The sequence below is a fragment of the Chenopodium album genome, chromosome 21 (genome assembly GCF_948465745.1).
Source record: "Chenopodium album chromosome 21, dcCheAlbu1.1, whole genome shotgun sequence".
In the NCBI taxonomy this organism is placed as follows: Eukaryota; Viridiplantae; Streptophyta; class Magnoliopsida; order Caryophyllales; family Amaranthaceae; genus Chenopodium; species Chenopodium album.
In genome coordinates, this window is record NC_137854.1 from 5217114 (window position 1) to 5237834 (window position 20721).

The following is a 20721-nucleotide window of genomic DNA, read 5'->3' on the forward strand; positions in this document are numbered from 1 at the left end:
TGGTTAAAATATTTGACTAACTAATTGTTAAAAATTGTATGGTAAATAGTTGATTTCTTAAAAGTTTAAAGTATGTCAAATGATCAATAAGGATAATGACATACGAAGTATGGAGTATTATATTGTGATAGGGGTTTGGTTTAATTGAGGGTGCAATTGTAAATTTACCTTAAAATACTTGAATAGGCTAATGAAAAGCTTCTTCAAATAGCTTATTGAAAATGAGCTTATTTAAAAGAATATTCTCTTTGAATCAGCTCATCAACAAACACCTAAATCACCAATTAGCTTAATGTACTGGTCATTGGTCAACTAGTTAATATTCGTCAAATAAGCTAATTTTGCTCCTATAAACTCCATATGAACACCTAGAAGTACTCCCTTTGTTTTTATTAAATGCCCCAATTTGACCGACATATTTGTCAATGCATAATTTTGACTAATGTTGATATTTGAAAAATATACATTAAGATGATTCTAAGAATTATCCACATCTCACGTGAATACGTGATTATTAATTTGTGTAAACTTGATCAAAGGGTATATGTGAATAGTTTTAAAATCAAACTAAATTACCTAAATAAAAACGAAGGAAGTACTCGTAACGAATAGTCTGTCCCAAACTCCCAATTTCTTTGCCGCCTTGCCAAATTCTCTCCCCACTGTCTACCTGAGCACCCGACTTTGTCGTTGATAAATCAAACACCGTCGTCAACTTTCCCACTTCGCCGGACATGCCACAAGGTACCTTTAATTTCATCTTCTTCTACAGTTATAATTTTAATGATTAATTCTTTGCAATTTTTCTGCACAATTTGAGAAAAAATTGATTGATTAATGCAATTGTTGAATGAATTTGCAGATTTACCTGGGTTTTATTACGACCCAGATAAAAACAGATACTTCCCAATTAAGGGTCCGATTCCTGGTTCTTCCCGTAAACCTAAATCAGTTACCCCTGATCAAAACTCTGTTTCATTGCCAACCCAGGTCAGTTTTCCTTCTAATTTCTTAAAGGGTTTAATTTTTTTGCATTTTTAAGGGATACCCATTTCTTTGAATCTTGTATTTTGTTGAAAATGAATTGCTTTAGGTTGTCACGATAATGTAAAATCAGTAAATATATTTCCTTGTGACAAAATCATGTGACGATTGGTGTTATATTGTTGCTTACTGATTAATGTTTACTCCGTATTAGTTTAGCTTCTTATATTTAGCCCTTCGGTCTGCGTGCATCAATATTCATTAAATTTGGCAATTGGCATGTTATTTTATTTTTCTGATTTTGTAATATCTATTTTAGGTACCAAGCAAGCTTAAGAAGGATATTAAAATTTCTAAGCTGATTCAATGTAGGGAATTGTATGGTAGTACTGTTGATTTAAGTGATCGAAAGGGTAGCTTTCAAGAAGAATGCAAAAAGAAGCTGGTCTCGAAACCAAAGGTACTTTTTTTAATGTTATTTCTGTGTGCATCAGTTTTCAAAGGGAGGATCCTTGATCTAATGCAAAGCCCTTTTGCAATTTTAGGGTGAGGCTGTGTACATCAGATACTTCTGTGTGACTTAGCCTCGCTATAGATGGGAGCCTCATTAGGGGCATTTGTCTAACTGTAATAGTAATTATAATGACATTGTATACAAAATGTCTCAATTTTGGTACTTGTTCAGTTGTTTGTAAACTACATTGTCCATCTAATCGTGAGCTTGGCATCTAATAGTATTATGATTCCAAATTTCCGGAGCTTATTTTCTGAAACTCTTTTGTCCATGAGAAATTTTTGTTCTTAGAATGTTGAGAACAAGCTTCGAGGAGCATTTTCTTTAGGTGTGAATATACTTGGTTGATGATATTCTTATAGTGAAAAGATACCATAGTAAGAGATTTCCAAAGTGACCATCTGAATGCCTGCCAAAGGGCTAGTCCTTTCTAAAGAGCACTTTGTCTAGTTTGTCCACATATTTTGTGTCCATGTTCGGTATACCAGATATTGTGGCTTGCAAACTGGAGAAGATTGAGTGAATGTACCAGTATATATGCCTTTAAAGAGAATAGAAAGAAATAGTTTAAATTAGCAGTTAGGAAAAAGTCAAGTTTGTACGTATGTTGAGCATGATTGGGGTCATAGAGGATCTGTCAGATAGTAAAATGGGGGATATAGTTGGCAAAGTTGAGATGCTTAAAATGATTCCAAAACCAAGAGGGAGCAAAAATTCCATATTACACTCTTCTCTCAAAACAACTCCTGCATTAGAAAAGCTCTTAATTACGAGGCTCACATCTAAGTCTCTGTAAACATCTCTAGCAGTCAGGTTTCATGGTAAGGGAAAAGTATTTATGTGGTTGTGGCATTTATATCTTTGCACATTGCACAATTAGAATTTGCGTCATAGCCGTCTGGTTGCAGGAGGTTGGATTACAGACTTTACCTTGTTAGAGCTTTTAAGTTCCACTAGAAGTTGCAGAGTTTGAATGATTTAAGAATTTGTCACTCTTATACAGTGACTGTAAGGATTTACACAAGAATATGTCTGTGTTATGTATACTCTAGATATTAGTGTTTTCAGAAAATTACAAACAGGTGTAGAAAAGTCGTTAGTCCCAACCCCAATCATTTTGTCTCTTTCTTCCATGACATTGACCCCAACCCATGTTTGAGTCAATGGGTTCTCCTTGAAACCATCTCCTCATACGTATTATTCTATCTTTTTCTGATAGAAGGATAATTATCCATTACAGGTTTGGAAATATCAGGATGTAGAAAAGGATGCTGACTGTTCGCTGGCCTTAACGCACATTACCGTCGAGACACCTGAGGGCCAATGTGCTGCAGATGCATTAATAACGGGTGGTATGAATGGTTCCTTGAGGTATGTTGGGTCTAATACGTTACCTTCGTATTTACTGGCCCGTTTGGTATCTATGCTAATTTTCAGTTTTTGGTTTTTATAGCTTATTGTAAGCCATATTATATAGCTTGTATAATGAACTTTAGTCATACTTATACTAATCATGTTAGTTTTGAAAAATGATAACGGAAATTTGGAAACTATAGCATTTTTTGTTTCTAGTCTTCATTTTTTTTGTTGAAAACCGAAAACAAAAACATGGAAGCCTGAAAAAGTAATTTCCAGTTTTTTGTTTTTTATTGTCAGTTTTCAATGCAAAATTGCAAACATGATTATTATATGTAAGACTAATTTCGAGTTCATCTTATTATATTGCCTATATCATTTCATATAAACTTTTTGAGAGCATAAACGGATAACTGATAGGTCCTACTACATTTAATGGATTCCATATTTTTGTTCTTGGATTTCAATAGAAACAAAAGATGACAACAAATGAGCCCTACATTGTTCATGCGCTTTTCTATATTGTACAAATCTGGTCACTTAGCTAATACATGCAAATTTAACCTTGTATACTACTTGGTTGGATCTTGAAAGATTCATAATAGACCATAGTTATGCAAGGTTGCAACCTGAACATTCTAAACTAGTAGAAAGGCTCAAATGTCTATTGGTAAGTCTTAAACCGGCTCAATGAAGGAAACACACACGCGCGCGCGCGCGCACACACACACACACACACAGTTTTTACATTATTGCATTTCCCGCGCGCACACACACACACACACACAGTTTTTACATTATTGCATTTCCCAAAATCAATTATTGGAATACCAAAAATGTTGTCTACAGACTACAGTAACCTCTGTATATGCCTTCTCCTTACAAGTTTCTTTGTCTCTTAACAAACTTGTCAATGTTGCTCCTTTTTACGTGTAAATAATCCTTTGTAGATTATTTGAGTTGTCAAGCAGTCTTTGAATCGTTATTTTGATTGCTACTTATGTTTTAACATCTGAAGGCTTTTCTTGTGTAGTCTTTTTGATGTTGGAGATGTTGGGCAGCATGGTCACAAAACTGCTGCAGAGTTTGTGTGGCCTGAACAAGATGACTCTGGTTCATATCAGACACTCAAAGATATTTGGAAATTCAACGGATCCACATTGATTATGCCATCAAGTATATCTTCAATAAGTTTAACCAGAAAAGAATACGATGGGGCAGATAATGATAGTTCAGCTCGGCAACATGCATTGTATCCATTCATGATCGACATACATTACCTATTCTATGTCTTGCACAATTTTGTCAACAAAACTCACCTTTTATATAAATCATATACATAAAATTCTGTAAATTGCGGTCCTTTTTTTTTTTTTTTTTTTAATTTTATTATTATTATTATTATTATTATTATTATTATTATTATTATTATTATTATTATTATTATTATTATTATTATTATTATTATTATTATTATCATCATCATCATCATCATCATCATCATCATCATCATCATTATTATTATTATTATTATGATGTGATGCCACTTTCTGTCTTTCTTTTAGGCAACTTAATATTTATTTTTCATGAATAGCACAATTGTGAATAATCGGTCAATAGCTATTAGTGTTATGCACCCGTACTGTTTACTGAAAAATATTTTATTTGACACCAGGTTGTAGAAAAATTAGAAATTCAAATACTTCCTTTTGGAGGTAAGGAGTGCAGTCATTAGACATTACATTCTCTTAGCTAGGTCAGGGTCTAAGGTTTGGTGCAGAGTGGTGACAGAGACTAAGGTCATATGCCAGATCACGGCTGACTACCTTGAATTGGGGCTTATGTTTCTGCTCCCTAATATCATACTTGGAGGCAGGGGTGACAATGAGGGACTAATCAGAGAATCATTTGCTAGCTTTTGGCATGCACAAACTTTGATTTTAATGAGCTGATTAGTCTAACTTCACTTTAGAACTTAACATGTTGAGCTCAGCAGACTTGAACTTGGATTGGAAAGCTCATAAGCAATTTTAACTTTTTTTTAGTTACAATTTATATGGAACTTAATGAGATATGACTTATGAGTCATTCTATCTAGTATAGATTTCACAAAATGCTTATGAGGATATCATAACAGTAGGAAAAAAAAAAGGAATTTTGTAATATGAATAAGTATTTTGCTGGCTGCAACTTGTTACTTGCATTCATCTTTAGTTCTAGCTTGAGTCTAGTTGTGAGCTGAACCAAGTTGGAATCTTCTGAGCTCGACAAGTTCTAGCTTAGGCTTGAGTTGCTGCTAGTCAAATCAAGCTATGCCAAGCTCTATTGCAGTTTGGGTCAGCTGCTTATTTGCCCTACTTGAAGGTGTGGGAGCTCTGCAACTTTTTCTCTCCTCTCACCCCATGCTTTCTGGATCTATGTGGGAATGTACATGTTGACGATGTTGTCTGAACTGGGGTTCTGGGTTCTGTTGCTGGATTATTGATGCTTTCATGCTTTTGTTGTTGTGTCAATTCCACTTTTCTTTAACATATGATGACAGAATTACAACATTGGGGTCAGAATTATCTGGTGGTGCGCTTTATATTCTAAACCTGGCTGATCCTGTGGATCTGATTTCAAATTTTGCCATCGTTGGGAGATTGCGCAGACATGTTGCACTCAATTGTACTATATGGGGGGCAGAGACCAGTCACACTGGCCATAAAGCTGTTGTTGGTGAGTTCCTGAAATTTCTGAATTCGTGTACTTTTCACATGATTTATTGTTCACCCCTTCTTACATTCTGTAATAGAACCATAGTAAGTTTGTTAATTGGCATTTACTTCTTAAATGAAAAAGAGTGCATTGTGTTTGCCTCAATAGAAATCTGGCAATGTTGCCATGGGTGCCATGTGCTGCACTGCCCTCCCCCCCCCCCCCCCCCCCCTCCTCTCATGGGTGCCCTCTATATCTTTGTTTATGTGCATTCTCTGGACTCTGGTGTCTGGACATCCTGCTTAATCTGTGCTATATATATTTAAGTGCACTTATGTTGCACGTTTGGTATTCTAATCCTATCTTTTCACCCTACTGTATGGTAACCTACTTTTTAAAATCTGGCTGACCCACTTTTTATTGATGTGGAAGTTGTTTGCTGATAGGTTTGTCTAATTAGACTAATCTGCTTTAGCAAGTGGCAATATGTTTTTTTTGATGTAGCATTTGAGGCGATGAGATTATTGCTTTTTATTTGTACTTTGGTAAGATATGTAATAGGGTAACTTGACACTTTTCATTTAAAAAAATAAAATAAATAAATAATAAAAAAAAACAATGGAGTGAGTCTATGATAGTGGCCAAGTGGTGTTTGTTTGTTTTTGGCCTACTTATGTGTTAAGGAATGGCTAGCCTATAGGTAAACGAGACAGAATAGAGGCTATTTGTGACGAGGGTTTCCTAATTTTTTGGCCTACTTAAAGCGCCAAGGAATGGCTAGCCTAAAAGTAAATGAGACAGATCAGAATAAAGGCTATTTGTACGAGGATTTCCTATTGTTTTCGTTTTTTGTTGCATTTTTCTGATAGTGTTTTGGGATTACCCTAGTGAATTCGAATTCATGAGATTCTAGTATTCAATTTGGATTCTTCTACCCTTGATGTGTATTGATCTGGATATCATCTGTTGCACGTTGGATTGTCTGGTGGATTAAAGAACCAAAGGCTTGACTAGTGTCACATATCTCTTTGCACTATAGTGCCTTTTTTATTGTAATTGGTGGGAGACCCTTGTAAACGTTCATGCCTTCAATTTAGTGTTGGAACTTCCCAGGTGTCATCTTTCTTGCTGAATGGGCTCATGGAGATTAAATCAGCTTTGCAGAAAGACTTGTAAGGTAGCTTGGCTATCAGCTGCCTTTTCCATTACTTTTTTCATGTATATTTTGGCCGCTTTACAATATGTAGGGACAGTAGGGTGATACTCTTATTATCAGGATATGATGCAGGAAATCTTCTATCCTTAACTGAAGATAGTTATGGTGTTTGCATGTACATATCTAGATGGGCAAACTGCAATATTGGTGACCAATGAAGTGCATTTAAGTTGATAAATTCAGTGATATTGTCTGGGACTTAAAATGATTTATATTCCCAATGCCATAAAAGTCTTGTATGCCAGACAGCCAGACAATTATAGATGCTGTGACATTTTAGAGACTAGGAATGTGGTAAATTTTCGGAAAGATACACTTCATAAGCTGTGGTTTATACAAGGCCGGGATAAGAGGTTCAGGTAAATTAAGGACTTTAGAGTCTTTACAAGTTTAGTAGTTGAAGCCAATTGATTTAGAAGAAGATATCTGAATTTTACAAGATTAGGATTGAGACTTGCCAAAATTTGATGTTCTGGCTATCTAGGTCCTGGAGGCTATGCAAGATATCATTTAGAAATGCAAATACGTATGCACAGAGCTGACTTCAGATATGAGGCATATGGCTGTCAATCTTACTCTAATCCTGCATGCAAATCATAACAAAACAACAGATGTGCATGGATTTTTCCTTTCTTGAACTTTACATGATAACTCATTCTTCATGGTTTTTGTAGGCACCAGCCTAGGAGCTACATTGGTGGATTTGGAAAGTGGAGTATCATCTACATTATGCCGTAGTAAAAGTGATGTGTTATCAGTGAAATTTATTCAGTCGGTAATTTAATTCTCTTGAAGTTTGGTTTGGTTTTGCAGACTTTAAAGGTGCTATCCCGTGTGTGCTGATTACTTCTTGCATGACTTTTCTTTCCATGATCTGAGGGCATATCTTTTTGCCTCGTCTTTCCCTTTTCTTTTGCTTGGTTTTGTGTATAGTAGATGGCATAAACATTTTGTGGGAAGTGGATGACGTTCTTAAATTGCCTAGAAAGCATGGAATTGATTCATTCAAGATGTAGTGTATTAGAATTTAAATACTATTGTGTCACCAAGCACAATTACATAGATGAATTTCTTTAACAGCAAAATTATATTCTTATCTGCATTATTTGTTTCTTAAGAAGTGGTTGCTAGGCCTGTTCCTTAGTGTGTGGTGTCTCTTAACATATTACCTACAAATTTTTATCTCAATCTCTTATCTCTTTCCTGACTAATAATACACAGTGAGGTCTTTTTTCTTTTGTGTGTGTGTGTGTGTGTGTGTGTGTGTGTGTAAACGATGACTCTCCTGGATTCTGGGTGGAAAATTTGTTGTAGCTCATAGTAGAAGTTTTATTAATTTATGTTGAAATTCTGCCACAACTCCACGAGCGAGCAAGCTCTGAATGTCTACTTCTTTGCCTTAGTCTCATGTTTTGAACATCAGTTTATCTGTTTACGTAATATACAATTTGCATGTTGATGTAGTTATATTAAGGTAGCACTGGATGGCAATAGGGTTGCATAGTTCCATAGCTGATCTTACTGTATAACTGATGGATGCAGTCATGATGCTGATTTAAACCTTGCCATGGATTTTCTATTGTATAAGGAATTTAAACCTTTATATTTCCCTGTGTTAATGTTTGGCATGTACATTAATAAGCCGGCAGGTGCTGAGCAAGGAATGAATCAAGCTTGGGGCAAGCCTGGGTAGATACATGTGTAAGGCACCTCCTTAGAAATTGTACTACTAGACTACTGGCATATACCATGTGGAGCTTTTATACAGAATATTAGAAATAAATGAACCAATTTACCCATTTGATCCATAGCACAACTTTCAAAAATTTTGCTATTTTTCTTTATTTGAGGAGGCTTTCCTGATTTACTTCCTATTCTGCTGACCTGTGATAAGACTGATAACAGAGTGAAAGGTCTGTTTTAACTTTTTATTACTTCAGTTTTTTTTTTTTCAAGATCCAATATATGGCTATCTCTTTGCATATATTTCCAGAAATATCGAAAGTTCACAATTTTCACTTGTTAAGATGATACCTTTTGATGTATGTACTACCTTTGGTTTCAGAATCATCGTATATTTTACTGTTTGCAGACAAATTAAGCCAATAGGGGACTGAGAGAAAGTGTGTTGATGTGGTTAGGGGGTGTAAGAAAAAAGGGGGATAAAGTGTGTGTGTGTGTGTGTGTGTGTGTGTAGATAATGAAAATTTGTTGAGGATTTGGTTGTTGATTCTCCACTTATGCAGCCATTGGTAATTGGGGATTTTAATGATGAGATGTTCGTTTACAGCCAATATGTTGTGGAAAAGATGGCTTAGGATGAGAGAGGTGAAGTTATGGGGGGTTGAGGGGAAACCTGTTTTGGGGTTGGTAAAAGAACACTAGTACATATGTAAAAAATATGACATTATGATAAAAGAAAATGTGGTAAATCGTAAACGATAGCTATTGTTAAAAATTAAGTAACAAATCCACGTTTTTTTTTGTCAAAATGTCATGCTCTTTTATATATGTATGTTTATTCTTTTAGTGCATTCCGAGCATCATGCCTAAATCCTACCTGCTGTGGGCATTTTGTGCAAAATCACTAGCTAAAAACTTGGTGCATTAGTTAGTATTACTGGTTGAGGTATTTCTTAGAATATACTTTGTATATGTTACAACTTATAAGTACTACCTGCTATGAAAAATCCTCAGCTGAAAGTGGAGTTTCTCTCTTTCTGTCTATATCTATCTTTTTGATGTACAGCTATTATGATTTTATGGGACTTAGGCTTTTTAGTTTTTCTGAAGTAAACAAAGTATAACTAGTTTAATGTTTTGATGTCACAGGGGAATGTTGCTCTCTGTGGACTGAGAAAGGGAGCAATAATAACAGTTGACGTTCGGCAACAGCAACGTCATCTTGCTCGTCACAGTTTATTGCACCCTTCTGATAATTCAAATAGACCTGGTCAGAAAAGGGCTAAACCTTTTGTGGTAATTGACTCAGATTAAGAATATGGCCTTACTGTGTTTACTTTTTTTCTTTTTCTTTTTCTTCTCACCTCTATGTCTGGATCTGGCTGTGTTCTGAAAATTGTAGAAAATCTACTTCGAATAAAATATTGTTGAATTCTAAATCCTATAGTTCATGATCTTTTGAGTAGTGAGGCCGCTTTGTGATCTCACTTTACCTCTGCTGTGATTCAAACTGGGATTTCTCCCATCTAGATTTCTGATGTGCTGTTCCATGGCAATGCTTTGGTTTCTTCATCCATAAACTGTAAGCTCTAGCTATAAGGCCTGCTTTAGGCTTCTTTTCATTATATAGAACGCATAATGTTCCTGAATGAATCCTCTGCAGCCCAACTTGCTCAATGCTAGTGATTCAAAATCTAAAATCATGTCAACTATAGAGTTGCAATTAGTCTTCTTGGCAGCAAGCCATATCAACTCTTTGAGGCTTTACTCAGTTGAGGGAGGGACCAGACAGTCTGTTCTAATGTGTTCCCATACAATAGTGAATCTTGTAAAGGTTTACTTTATAGAAAAGCCAATTTTATGTTACTAGCTTAGTCGGACCAAAATTTTCTTCCCTACTTTTTTTATTTCTTATAGTTGTCTTTGACAGTAAAATCTTTCATAGTGCATTTACTACTCGTAATATTTAATGCAGGTCTAACAAATCCGTAGCAGGTCTTTCATATTAGTTAAGGCTCATAATTGAATGAACTGCGACTAGCCAATTACTTTGTGTTTACTTTTCAGTTGGAACCCTACTCCCCCCCCCCCCCCCCCCCTCTCACAAATACACGTATTTTCTTACCAAGCAACTATTATTGCCCTGTTAGTGAAAGGCAGTTGCCACACTACCACCCCCTGATTGCTCAAAAAAGAGCAGAAGTAAGCATTACTGAACCTTGTTTTAGTCAACATGTTTGTATTTGCTTTTACTTTTTTGAAAATAAGCCATTGCAAACTTGAGATGTGAAGGCAAGCTCAACAATTTTAAGGTGCAAAAAACAAAAAAGGACCTTCCATACCCAGCACAAGTAGGCTTGGGCAACATGCATCTAATGTTTAATTATGTGTTAATTGTCTCTACCTTTCTATTTTTGTGCAGCTTAAAGGAAATATACAACCTTCTTCTACAGTATACATGCCTTCGTCAATATCCTGGTTAGTGTTCCTTTCCAGAATAGTTATCGATTATTTAATGTATTTTTTTTCTACTAAACTTTGCCAGGTCAAAATTGTAGTTTGGCGTCACTTCAAATGTATGACCAATACTTCTTGGCAAGCTCAATGGATGGATCGGTCAGTAACTCAATCTTGCATTTCAAGCATGTTTCCTTACATGTCTATCTTGATGAGGTCTAAATCGTATATTTTGGCACTAGTCAGAGGTGCAGTTCTTGCACATTGCACTATGTTTAAGGAGTTGTTTCTTTCTGGTAGCAGCCCTTGTGTAATTCTGGTTGTGTGCTTATCAATTGAAAATCCAGGTCTTACATCTGGAAAGTGGAAACTGATTTTGATAAATGTTTGCCTGGCTTTTTTAAGTGTTTGCATTACCATATGTACAAACAACATGTTAGAAAATTAGTATCCTTTTAACACTAATTTAAAATTTTAGACTATCTTGACACGAACTCTAACTAAGAGGAGGATTACTTCTCACACATGTAAGGAGAATATTCTTCATCGGAAGCTGGATCCCTTGATTTATTGCGTGAATATCAAGCTTTATAATACCTGTGCAAGAAATTATATACATTTGGAGCTTAATATGGAGAAATTTAGGGGGCGTTTGGTTAGAACAATGGAAACGAAGTGGAAAGAAAATAAATAAGAGAGGGGAAAGGAATCATGTAACTATTAACTTTTCATTTATTTGGTTTAACTATAGAAAGTTATCCATATGTGTTTGAGGAGGGTAAGGTATTTGTTATCTTAGGTTTTAGAGTGGTATCAAATGGGTGGAATCCCTTACCCTTAGGTAAAGGTAATTGTTACCAAATCTCTTAACCAAACAAATAACAGTAATGATTTAACCGAATCCGTTTCCAACCTAAACAATACACTAACAAGCGTGCTCTTATTATTCTACAGATATATCTATATGATCATCGCCTGACTAAACGAGGTCCTGTACAATCTTATGAAGGTCACGTGAACTCCCACAGTCATATCAAGCTTGCAACTGATGCAAGTGAGCGGTATCTTATGTCAGGTATGTCTTGTCGCATGGTAATTGTGCTGATCATGATTCATGAATGAATTTTGGACAATTGGAAGTTTGAGATAGTTTCCTAAAACCTATGAAAATTGACCTAAACAACAGTTGGAAGTTTGAGATAGTTTCCTAAAACCTATGAAAATTGACCAAAATAAAAACCATCCTTAGATTATCCAAACCTTCAGGGCTTATAATAATTTAGCCCAATAACCAGATTGATCTCAATCTGTAATTACTCAATTGACATACCTCACTAACTCCTTAGATTTATTTTATCATGTGTTTGATATACTTATTATACATGTACTTTACATAGGAGGTGAGGACTGCAAAGTGCGCATTTGGAATATAAAATCAGGTGAAATGCTGTTTAATGAGAAACTTTCGAGCTGTGTCCCGATGGCTGCATGCTGGCAAGGAAGCGCAGGTAGGTTTTTCTTGGTTGCTTTGTGACGTGCAATGTATGAAACAAAGCTGTTTTCTTTTATTCACTATTTATTTATTTTTTATGAAGGCAGCAATGCGGATGCGTGGCTGGGATCAGCAGAGGGATTGCTTCGTATGCAATTTTGCTTATAATGACTGATCTATTTAGTTCCCCCAGGCCTAGGTGATTTAACTTCTTTTTTTATTATTTTTATTTTTTTTATCCAGTTAGAATGGGCAATCTTGTATTGTTGAGAAACTGATTTACTTGTATTTAACTTAATTTTGATTTTCAGTACCAAATTATACGAAACGAGATCTCCCTTACTGTCTATAAGTGATATTGTATCATTAGGGATGGATGAACAAAACTTCCAATGGTTATACGTACGCAGTTGTTACAGAAATAATACATGGTTCTTTCGACAATTCACTGAGATAACAGTAACAAGTTGAATCTCTTTTCTGATGGATTTCCAAGTATCAAGTGAACTTTTCTCACGTTGGCTATCACTAACCTCAAATACAATTATAATCAATTACAATATAAGTTTAGTTTTATGTACCGATGTAAATAAAGTTCACTAGAGATCCTCAAGTTATTATGAGAATATGAATCAATAAATGTAAGACAATAAACTACTCCTCCGTACTTCATATTACATAACGGATAATTAACCATGTAAAACTGTAAATTATGACCACTAAGCACTAACTTACTAAATATTACTAGCCCACGGCAAAAGTAAGTAATCAAAGCATAACAACTTGAAATCTTGAATCCCCTCTCCCCCTCCCTCCCTCGCGGTCGCAGCAACAATAAGTAATCAAAGCATACAACTCGAATCCCCCCTTCCAGCCCCCTCTCCCCCGCGCTCACAACAAGAGTAAGTAATCAAAGCATAACAACCCGGATCCCCCTCCATCCTCTCCCTCCATCCATCCCCCAACCTAAAAAAAAAAAAATCTATCAGAACAATATCTTATAAACAACTCTAAAATCACTAATGAAATTACACAATTAGAGTATTAAACTCGAAAACCATTTATTAAATCACTATTTTTTTTTCCAAACCATATTAGAACTAGATTTATCGCAAGTTAATCAGTCCAGCTTCGCAAGTCAGACTCTTCGGATCCATAGTTCATTTCTTACACAAGTAACACAACACAAGAAGGAAAAGAAAAGAAAAAGGTGCCAGGTGCCTGAAACTAGCAAAGTCAAAAAGCGGTCATCTTTTATTCTCGGCGGTTCGTCTTTCTTCCGATCTTCACATTCACGCTTTCTCTCTCCTAATTTCTTCTCTTTCATTTTCACATCTCATCCATTTTTACAATTACTCAGGTAATTTAATTATGTTTATCAATTTTATTTTTCTCTCTTTTATCTTTTTTTTTTCTTTCTCCCATTGATTTATTTGTATTTTCTCGTTTTTGTTTCTTTTGCATTGTTAAGTAATTGATTGATTTTTTGAATCTAAATTTCTGCTTGATTATTCTTTGAAGGATTATGGATTCAAATTCCCCAGAATTCGATTATTTGTTTAAGTTATTGATGATTGGTGATTCTGGTGTTGGAAAGAGTAGTCTCTTGTTGAGTTTCACTTCCGATACCTTTGAAGATCTTTCTCCTACAATTGGTACGCATTTTTAATTTTTTTTTTTTTTTTTTCGTGATTACAATCTATCTCCTTTTCTAGGGTTTTAGGATAAAGGGTGCTTTTTTTTATTATTATTTTAAAAAAATTTGATTTTTAGTGTATCTGAATCATGGGTTATGCTTAATTGTGAAGAACTTGGATTAAACTGATTTATTTTTCATATAATTAGTTGTATATCACAGTGGTTTGGAATCAGCTAATTGCAATTACCAGTATCTTTAGCAAGATGATTGATGAGAAGTCATGTTTAGGTGTTTTGTAATGAGAATGTATGTGTAGATGTTGGAAGTTTGAGGAATATAAATAAGGAATAAGGAGAGGAGTGTATATGTAACTAATGTAAGAATATGTTGAGCTTTTGCTTTCGGAATTGGGAAGGATCTAACATATTACGTTCTGTACTACAATGGTGTATCCTGAAAAATGAGGGAAAGAACAATAGGTTAGGAAGTTTTCTGATGTTTTGGTGCAATGGTGCAAAGTGATAATGAAGGAACAGAATTTAGAGGGCATTAGTGGAGAATGTGTGAGTCGAAGGAGTATTTTTTAAGACCCATCTGAGCGGGCAAGTAGTGTCCCTGAATCAATAAACACACATACACAATACTACACAGTGGGCATTAGGATAATAGGGTTCAGGAAGTAGGAGTAAGGTGTGGGTGTACTCCGTGACATGAGATGCAAATGATGTTGAGCTATTGGAGTAACTTGTACCTAATGCATATAAAAAGATGGTTGGGTAAGAAGAAGATAGTATAAGATTAAAGGTTGTGAGAAGAGGAGCCTAGAGAGGAGAGAGTGGGAGGGGGGCAAAGGAAAGAAGAGAGAGTGAGGTAGACTTTTTTTTTGGGGGCGGGGTGGGGGTGGGGGTTGGGGTTGGGGGGATGTGCCTGAATTCTAAAATACGGAAATGAGGATAGAATTCACCCTCGTGTGCATCATTGTGGATAAGTAGGCCACATGTCTCCTGGAATTAACCATGTAATGGTCTCTAATGTTTGGTAATTGGTGGATCTTTCAGCAAATCTCATCTAGCATATGCTTTTACATAGCACTATTCTCACTGTGATGATAGATTGGTAATTAATGTTGAGCTGGAGATTTTGGGGATTTATTTTAGTTTTAATTTAGTTTTCAAATGCTCAGCTTCTCAGTTCAGCTCAAGTATTTATATCAGGTACTTGCCACTCTAGAACTATGGATATTGGACACTGAAATTTGACCACTAAATGAAAAACCTTTGGACTTTTGTACTTCCCCAGCTCTTTTCTTATTTTCCTATTTGCATTTTGCGTGATTTTTCAATGTACAAGTGTACAACTTTGACCACAAATATTTTCTATTATCATAATTGTAAAAGTTTTTAAAGTTGATATTATGAAAATGCATATTTAGACAAATGTATCCATATTTCACATGATTATTTCTTTTCTTTATAATTAAAATATACGGTAATTCGATAAATGTTTTTAAAGTTTGACCAAATGAACAGTACATGGGAAGATAAATATATAACGGAGGGAGCAAAAGTGTGTAAAATAGTAATTTATCCTTGTCCTAACATCTTCAAGTTTAAGAATATCCATTTTAGACTCTTATACCCATACCCAAGGCCGAAGTTCCAAAATTTGACACTTGTATCCTAGTCTGAACAATTGAGCATCATTCTCAAAAGTCTTCAAATTTTTTTTCTAAATTTGTCCTTATTCGTTAGTAGTAGATGTGAATTTCTCTGACACCCATTTTGAACATCATCAAGTTGTGAGGATCATGAAATGACTTATATTTATTGATCTAGAAAGTTCATTTTCTACAGAATCAATGTGAAGTGACTTAGGTATACAATAATGCAACACAATGATTTTTGAATGTTGAATATTAGATAGGTAATTGAAGGGTCTGTGTACAATAAGTAGTGGTTTATGTATCTTTTTTTTTACTTAATTTAATGTGGCTATTTTGGTTTATATGTTAATTACAGCCATCTGTTGTGGTTATATCAACAATATCTTCACTTTTTAATTGATATCATGCAGGTGTTGATTTTAAGGTCAAGTATGTAAACATTGGGGGCAAAAAGCTGAAGCTTGCAATTTGGGATACAGGTAACAGCACCTTGCTATCACTGTTTGCACCTATTCAGTAGTATTCTTGAATAATGTCCTTGCATTAATTTTTGTCTACGATTTTCTGACCCTATTTATACGAACTTTGTAAGTGTTCAAATTGTTTGTTTCACCTGGCCAATTCACTTCAGCTTCTTCTTGTTATAAGATGTTGTGAATTTTTTTTTCGTGGCACAAGTCTTGGAGAATTCGCTCTTGTTATTGGTTATTTTTCACATAGGTTTTGGATATTGAGAAATATTTAAACTTGCATGTGTAGTTTTTCTTGGCCTATTTCATGAATGAGCTCTTGATGCTATGCCCTGTAATATTCAGCCTGCATTGCACAATGAGTCATTGCCTAGTGTCAACAGTACCAAATGCCTTTCAAGTGGCTTTCACCTAAGGCAGGGAAACAGAGAGTGTATATGAGACCAGATTTGTGTATCTTTTCTTTTTTGCACTGCAGTGCAGGCTGTTCATGTTATGTCACTCATTACATCTTTACTAAGTGTTCAAGTTGTAACCCTATTTATCCTAGTAAATTAACATGTAGAAGAGTTTTCCAGTTATCTACTGATGTTATAGTGTTTTTTTTTTTTTGTTAGCTCCGTTTAAAAGATTGTTGGATATATTGAGTCATTTTTATAATTTCATTTTGTGTAATATTTGCTTAAAAATTATTCTGTATGTGATGGACTGCAATTCTGCTGGGGAAATAGGTTTTTAAAGTATATTTTAATGGAGTTCTATTGACTTTCTTGCAGCTGGGCAAGAGAGATTCAGGACATTAACAAGCTCATATTATAGAGGAGCACAAGGAATCATCATGGGTATATATATGTCTTCTTTCTCACTTTGGTCTATTGTTTCTTTATGCAGAGAAGATTATTTTTAAAGATTAAGGAATATTTGTAGATAATGTTGCATGGATTATTGCCATTATCAAACTTTTTTTCTGATTGATCTTGTTGTAAAATGCTAGTTTGTTTTTGATTCATTATATCACTCTCCTTGGGGTTGCTTATACCATGGGAACTAGTGTATAATGGATGGTTATAAATTTCAGTGCAATGTTTCTTTTCTTTGTAAAGACTTGCTTGAGCTCCGTCGTTTGTTTGTGATGTGATCACTCATGTTGCTTCACTTGATTGGAACAGTATACGATGTGACAAGGAGGGACACATTTACTAATCTCCGTGACATATGGGCAAAGGAGATTGATCTTTATTCGACTAACCAAGATTGTATCAAAATGCTTGTTGGAAATAAAGTTGATAAGGTACTTGGTGTCTCTCATTTTGCCTACTGCTTCTTCTTTATGTTCTATTTTCCCTCCTGTCCCTTTGAATTTCCCCAGATCCCAAGATCCCAAGATCCCAACATCTAGTCTAGTAGAAAGAAAATGTGTAAACCTAAATTGTAGAAATGTTATTTAACTTATAATGATTTACTTTGTCACCGAGAGTATGCATCTTTAATATTTTTTGGGAGGCCTTAGTGCTACATAGTTTTTAAATGGGACATTGATTAAATTTTCCTCAACAAAAAGGACTGGGTAAAATATGAAGGTGATTGACTATGTTGTGACAGCTCAAGTCCAGTCTATAGAACTAAATGTTAATGTTGCTTTGACCCAAGTGAGTTGCGTTTTTTTATGTTTCTATTTCTGAGACCTGCTTAACCTTTTGAACCCATCTATTTTGAGAGCAACATTTATTGATGTACGTTTAGTGTAAAGCCAAAAAATTTGAAAGGCACCACAGTTCTTAAAGTAATACATTTGTACTTCGTATTTGTTTCTTTTCCTCCCTTCACCTTGTTTCATTCCCTACTTGTTCTTGTTTCTGTATCTAATGTATGTTGACCTTTTTTTTAACAAACCTTTTAACTGGATGCTTTATTTTCATATTTTGAAAGGAAGTTCTTATTCCATTTGTACCAAAACTAGAACAAAGGTGACTTTTGGACATCAGATAACTGCATAGGTGTAGTAGAAATGAAGAGCTGTCGAACAAGTCTAATTATTCAAGATACTGTACCTTGCTTGTTACTGTGGTGTATGTTGTTGCTAATAGTAAGTCGAGTTGCTATGTATGAATTGAATCACCAACCTTTTATGCCATATTGTTAGGAAAGTGAAAGAGTTGTTACAAAGAAAGAGGGAATCGACTTTGCTAGAGAGTATGGATGCTTATTTATTGAATGCAGCGCAAAAACACGTGTAAATGTGCAGCAATGCTTTGAAGAGCTTGTATTGAAGGTGAGGCTTTCTGGCTGTTTTTTCATTTCATTTTTAGTTTTTGCACTAGGATTTAAGTAATTATATCTGCATCTTCTTTGCTGACAGTTATCATCAACTTATGAGTTCCTGTACTGCATTTATAAACAGTTAGTATAATTTAATCTGTTTGTGTTGCATATTAGTATTTAAATTTAGGTTTATAATACAAAAAAAGGAAGGAGTTTAGGGTTGTCACCCCCCCCCCCTCTCTCTCTCTCTCGTACCGACATATGTTGCTCTTTCTTGTTCCTTGTTGAGCCAAAGATCATGCTTACAGTAAGGTACAAAACGGTGAATCAGCAGATTTTTAGGTTGCATTTGGACATGTACTCGTGTCTGACACAGTGACCCTAGCACCTGAGTCAGTAGCAATAAGAGCTCACTTTAAGTTCTGTTTTTTGTGTCCGTGATAGGTCTGAGCTCTTTATTCTAAACACCCCCCCCCCTCCTCTTTGCTCTTCTTGAAGTGTACAGTACTTTTTTGTTGAATGATGAAAACACAAGACAATGACGAGAATTGTTCTGGTGAAATGCAGGTTTTAGACACACCAAGCCTTTTAGCTGAGGGTTCAGCAGGAGTAAAGAAAAACATCTTCAAGCAAAAACCACCCGAGGCTGATGAATCTGCAAGTGGCTGTTGCTAATTCTGCAGGTTTTCACTGTAGTTCTTTGCCTTTTTCTTCTGGGTGTGGTGGGTGGCTGGGTGTTTCATTGTAAATTTATGCTTCATAAACTGAAATTGGAACTTGTAATGTTGAATTTGTTTTGATCTTGATACGGGTAATACTGACTGGTCATGCCTCGATTTGAAAGTTAGCGCAGATACCAACATGGAGGAATGCAGACATTCGCATGTATTTCCATGCTAGTATCCTTAGCGTCAATTGCATGCTCCACATGCGCCACTTTTTGACATAAAGGAAGCATGCATTACTTGGGCATTGCCCTATAAAAATTACAGCCTAAAGTTCAAAGAAGCTTGTGTAAGCAAAATGCATTCTTTGAACCGAGTCCAGAAACTAAAACATAATAAAACTAAAGTTTGATAACCAACCCAGTTAATACAACAGACTACAAGGACAAAGCAACAGAAATAGCTAAAACTAAGCAGGAAGATCTGGAAGATCAGCAAGATAGGCAGCTTCAGCACTGACTGGGCAAGTGAAGTGATCAACATGGCCTAAACTCATATTCATGGCATATTTTGCCAGATAATGTGCAACACAGTTTAAATCCCTGGGTATAGTACTGAAAATAACAGTCATCTCCCTGTTATTAAGCAATCTTGCAACATCAGTGATAACAGCTGCAAGCTCGTTATGCATTTGATCACCTTCCCTATTCAGCAAAGTTCGGATCTGTTCAGCATCTGATTCCACTTCCAGAAACTGGAGAGGCATGGCTCTTGCATAATTCAGGCCCTCCCTTAAAGCATAGAGCTCTGAACCTAGGGCATTTGGTGCATTGTACTTGCTAGAGTACCCAAAATGCCATTCACCCTTTGAAGTTCTGAAACTCCACATGCGCCACTTACTCTTCATTTTCTGTTTTTTTCCTTGATGGTACAGGTAGTGAGTAGTGACTAGTGATTATATGTAAAATTGTAAGGCAGGTTTGTCAATGCTCATAGCAATGGACATCCACCCCAAACATGTAATTTCCTACATCAATTTTCATCAACCCTTAGTAGTAAAGTTGGAAATTTATGAAGGAGAAGAAATATTTGGGAGTGGATAAGCTTGCAACGAACATTGGCGTTAAGTGTTGTCCTTGAAAAATGTTCAGAATATATCGATTTATTTCTATTGTCTCAAATTATCGTTTATAAACAAAACATTGTATGTTAGTACAACTTTTTGTTAAACTGTAACTCATTACTCGTATGTTTTTATCAACCAAACAACTACTCATCGACAGAAAAAATTAGTAGAAAATCAAGTGGGACTCGCATCATTCGGTGGGACAAAAATTTACTAAAATAGGTATAGAGAGAGGTAATTAATGAGTTGGAACAATAATGAAAAGCTCCATATATAGTAAGATAAGCAATGGGACATAGGTAATTACTTACTGTTTGGTTTGAATAGAGACAGAGACCTGAATTGGGTAGGAACATTTTTTGGTGGATTTGTGGAGCGTGTTGTGGGCCCACTAACAAACTTAATTAAAAATAAAAATAAAAACAAAATCTTGTTCTAAAGGAAATTGTGACGTTGATAGTCAAATTTCATAATTTGTATTGCATGAGTATGGTTGA

At 35.3% G+C, this 20721-nt stretch overlaps 2 protein-coding genes across 5 annotated transcripts; both read left to right on the forward strand.

Moving 5' to 3' along the window:
* Nucleotides 1-605: 605 nt before the first annotated feature.
* LOC145602475 (uncharacterized) lies at nucleotides 606-12928 on the forward strand. 4 transcript variants are annotated; one of them, XM_081658666.1, is made up of 14 exons: nucleotides 606-744; nucleotides 863-990; nucleotides 1304-1444; nucleotides 2739-2869; nucleotides 3888-4106; nucleotides 5397-5572; nucleotides 7442-7542; nucleotides 9600-9746; nucleotides 10873-10928; nucleotides 11009-11066; nucleotides 11862-11982; nucleotides 12305-12415; nucleotides 12507-12598; nucleotides 12711-12927. In XM_081658666.1, the coding sequence occupies exons 1-13, from the start codon at nucleotides 735-737 to the stop codon at nucleotides 12572-12574; spliced, it is 1467 nt and encodes a 488-aa protein (XP_081514792.1). In that variant the 5' UTR covers nucleotides 606-734; the 3' UTR covers nucleotides 12575-12598; nucleotides 12711-12927. The 4 variants fall into 4 exon arrangements, with proteins under 4 accessions (XP_081514792.1, XP_081514794.1, XP_081514791.1 ...); XM_081658668.1 differs by having other exon boundaries at nucleotides 12503-12598; nucleotides 12711-12923; XM_081658665.1 differs by having other exon boundaries at nucleotides 12507-12928.
* A 673-nt stretch (nucleotides 12929-13601) lies between these two features.
* LOC145601445 (ras-related protein RABC1) lies at nucleotides 13602-19248 on the forward strand. The gene is made up of 7 exons (XM_081657467.1): nucleotides 13602-13759; nucleotides 13921-14054; nucleotides 16112-16180; nucleotides 16948-17013; nucleotides 17341-17462; nucleotides 18315-18443; nucleotides 19001-19248. Exons 2-7 carry the CDS (start codon nucleotides 13925-13927, stop codon nucleotides 19106-19108), a joined length of 624 nt encoding a protein of 207 aa, XP_081513593.1. The 5' UTR covers nucleotides 13602-13759; nucleotides 13921-13924; the 3' UTR covers nucleotides 19109-19248.
* Nucleotides 19249-20721: the final 1473 nt, after the last annotated feature.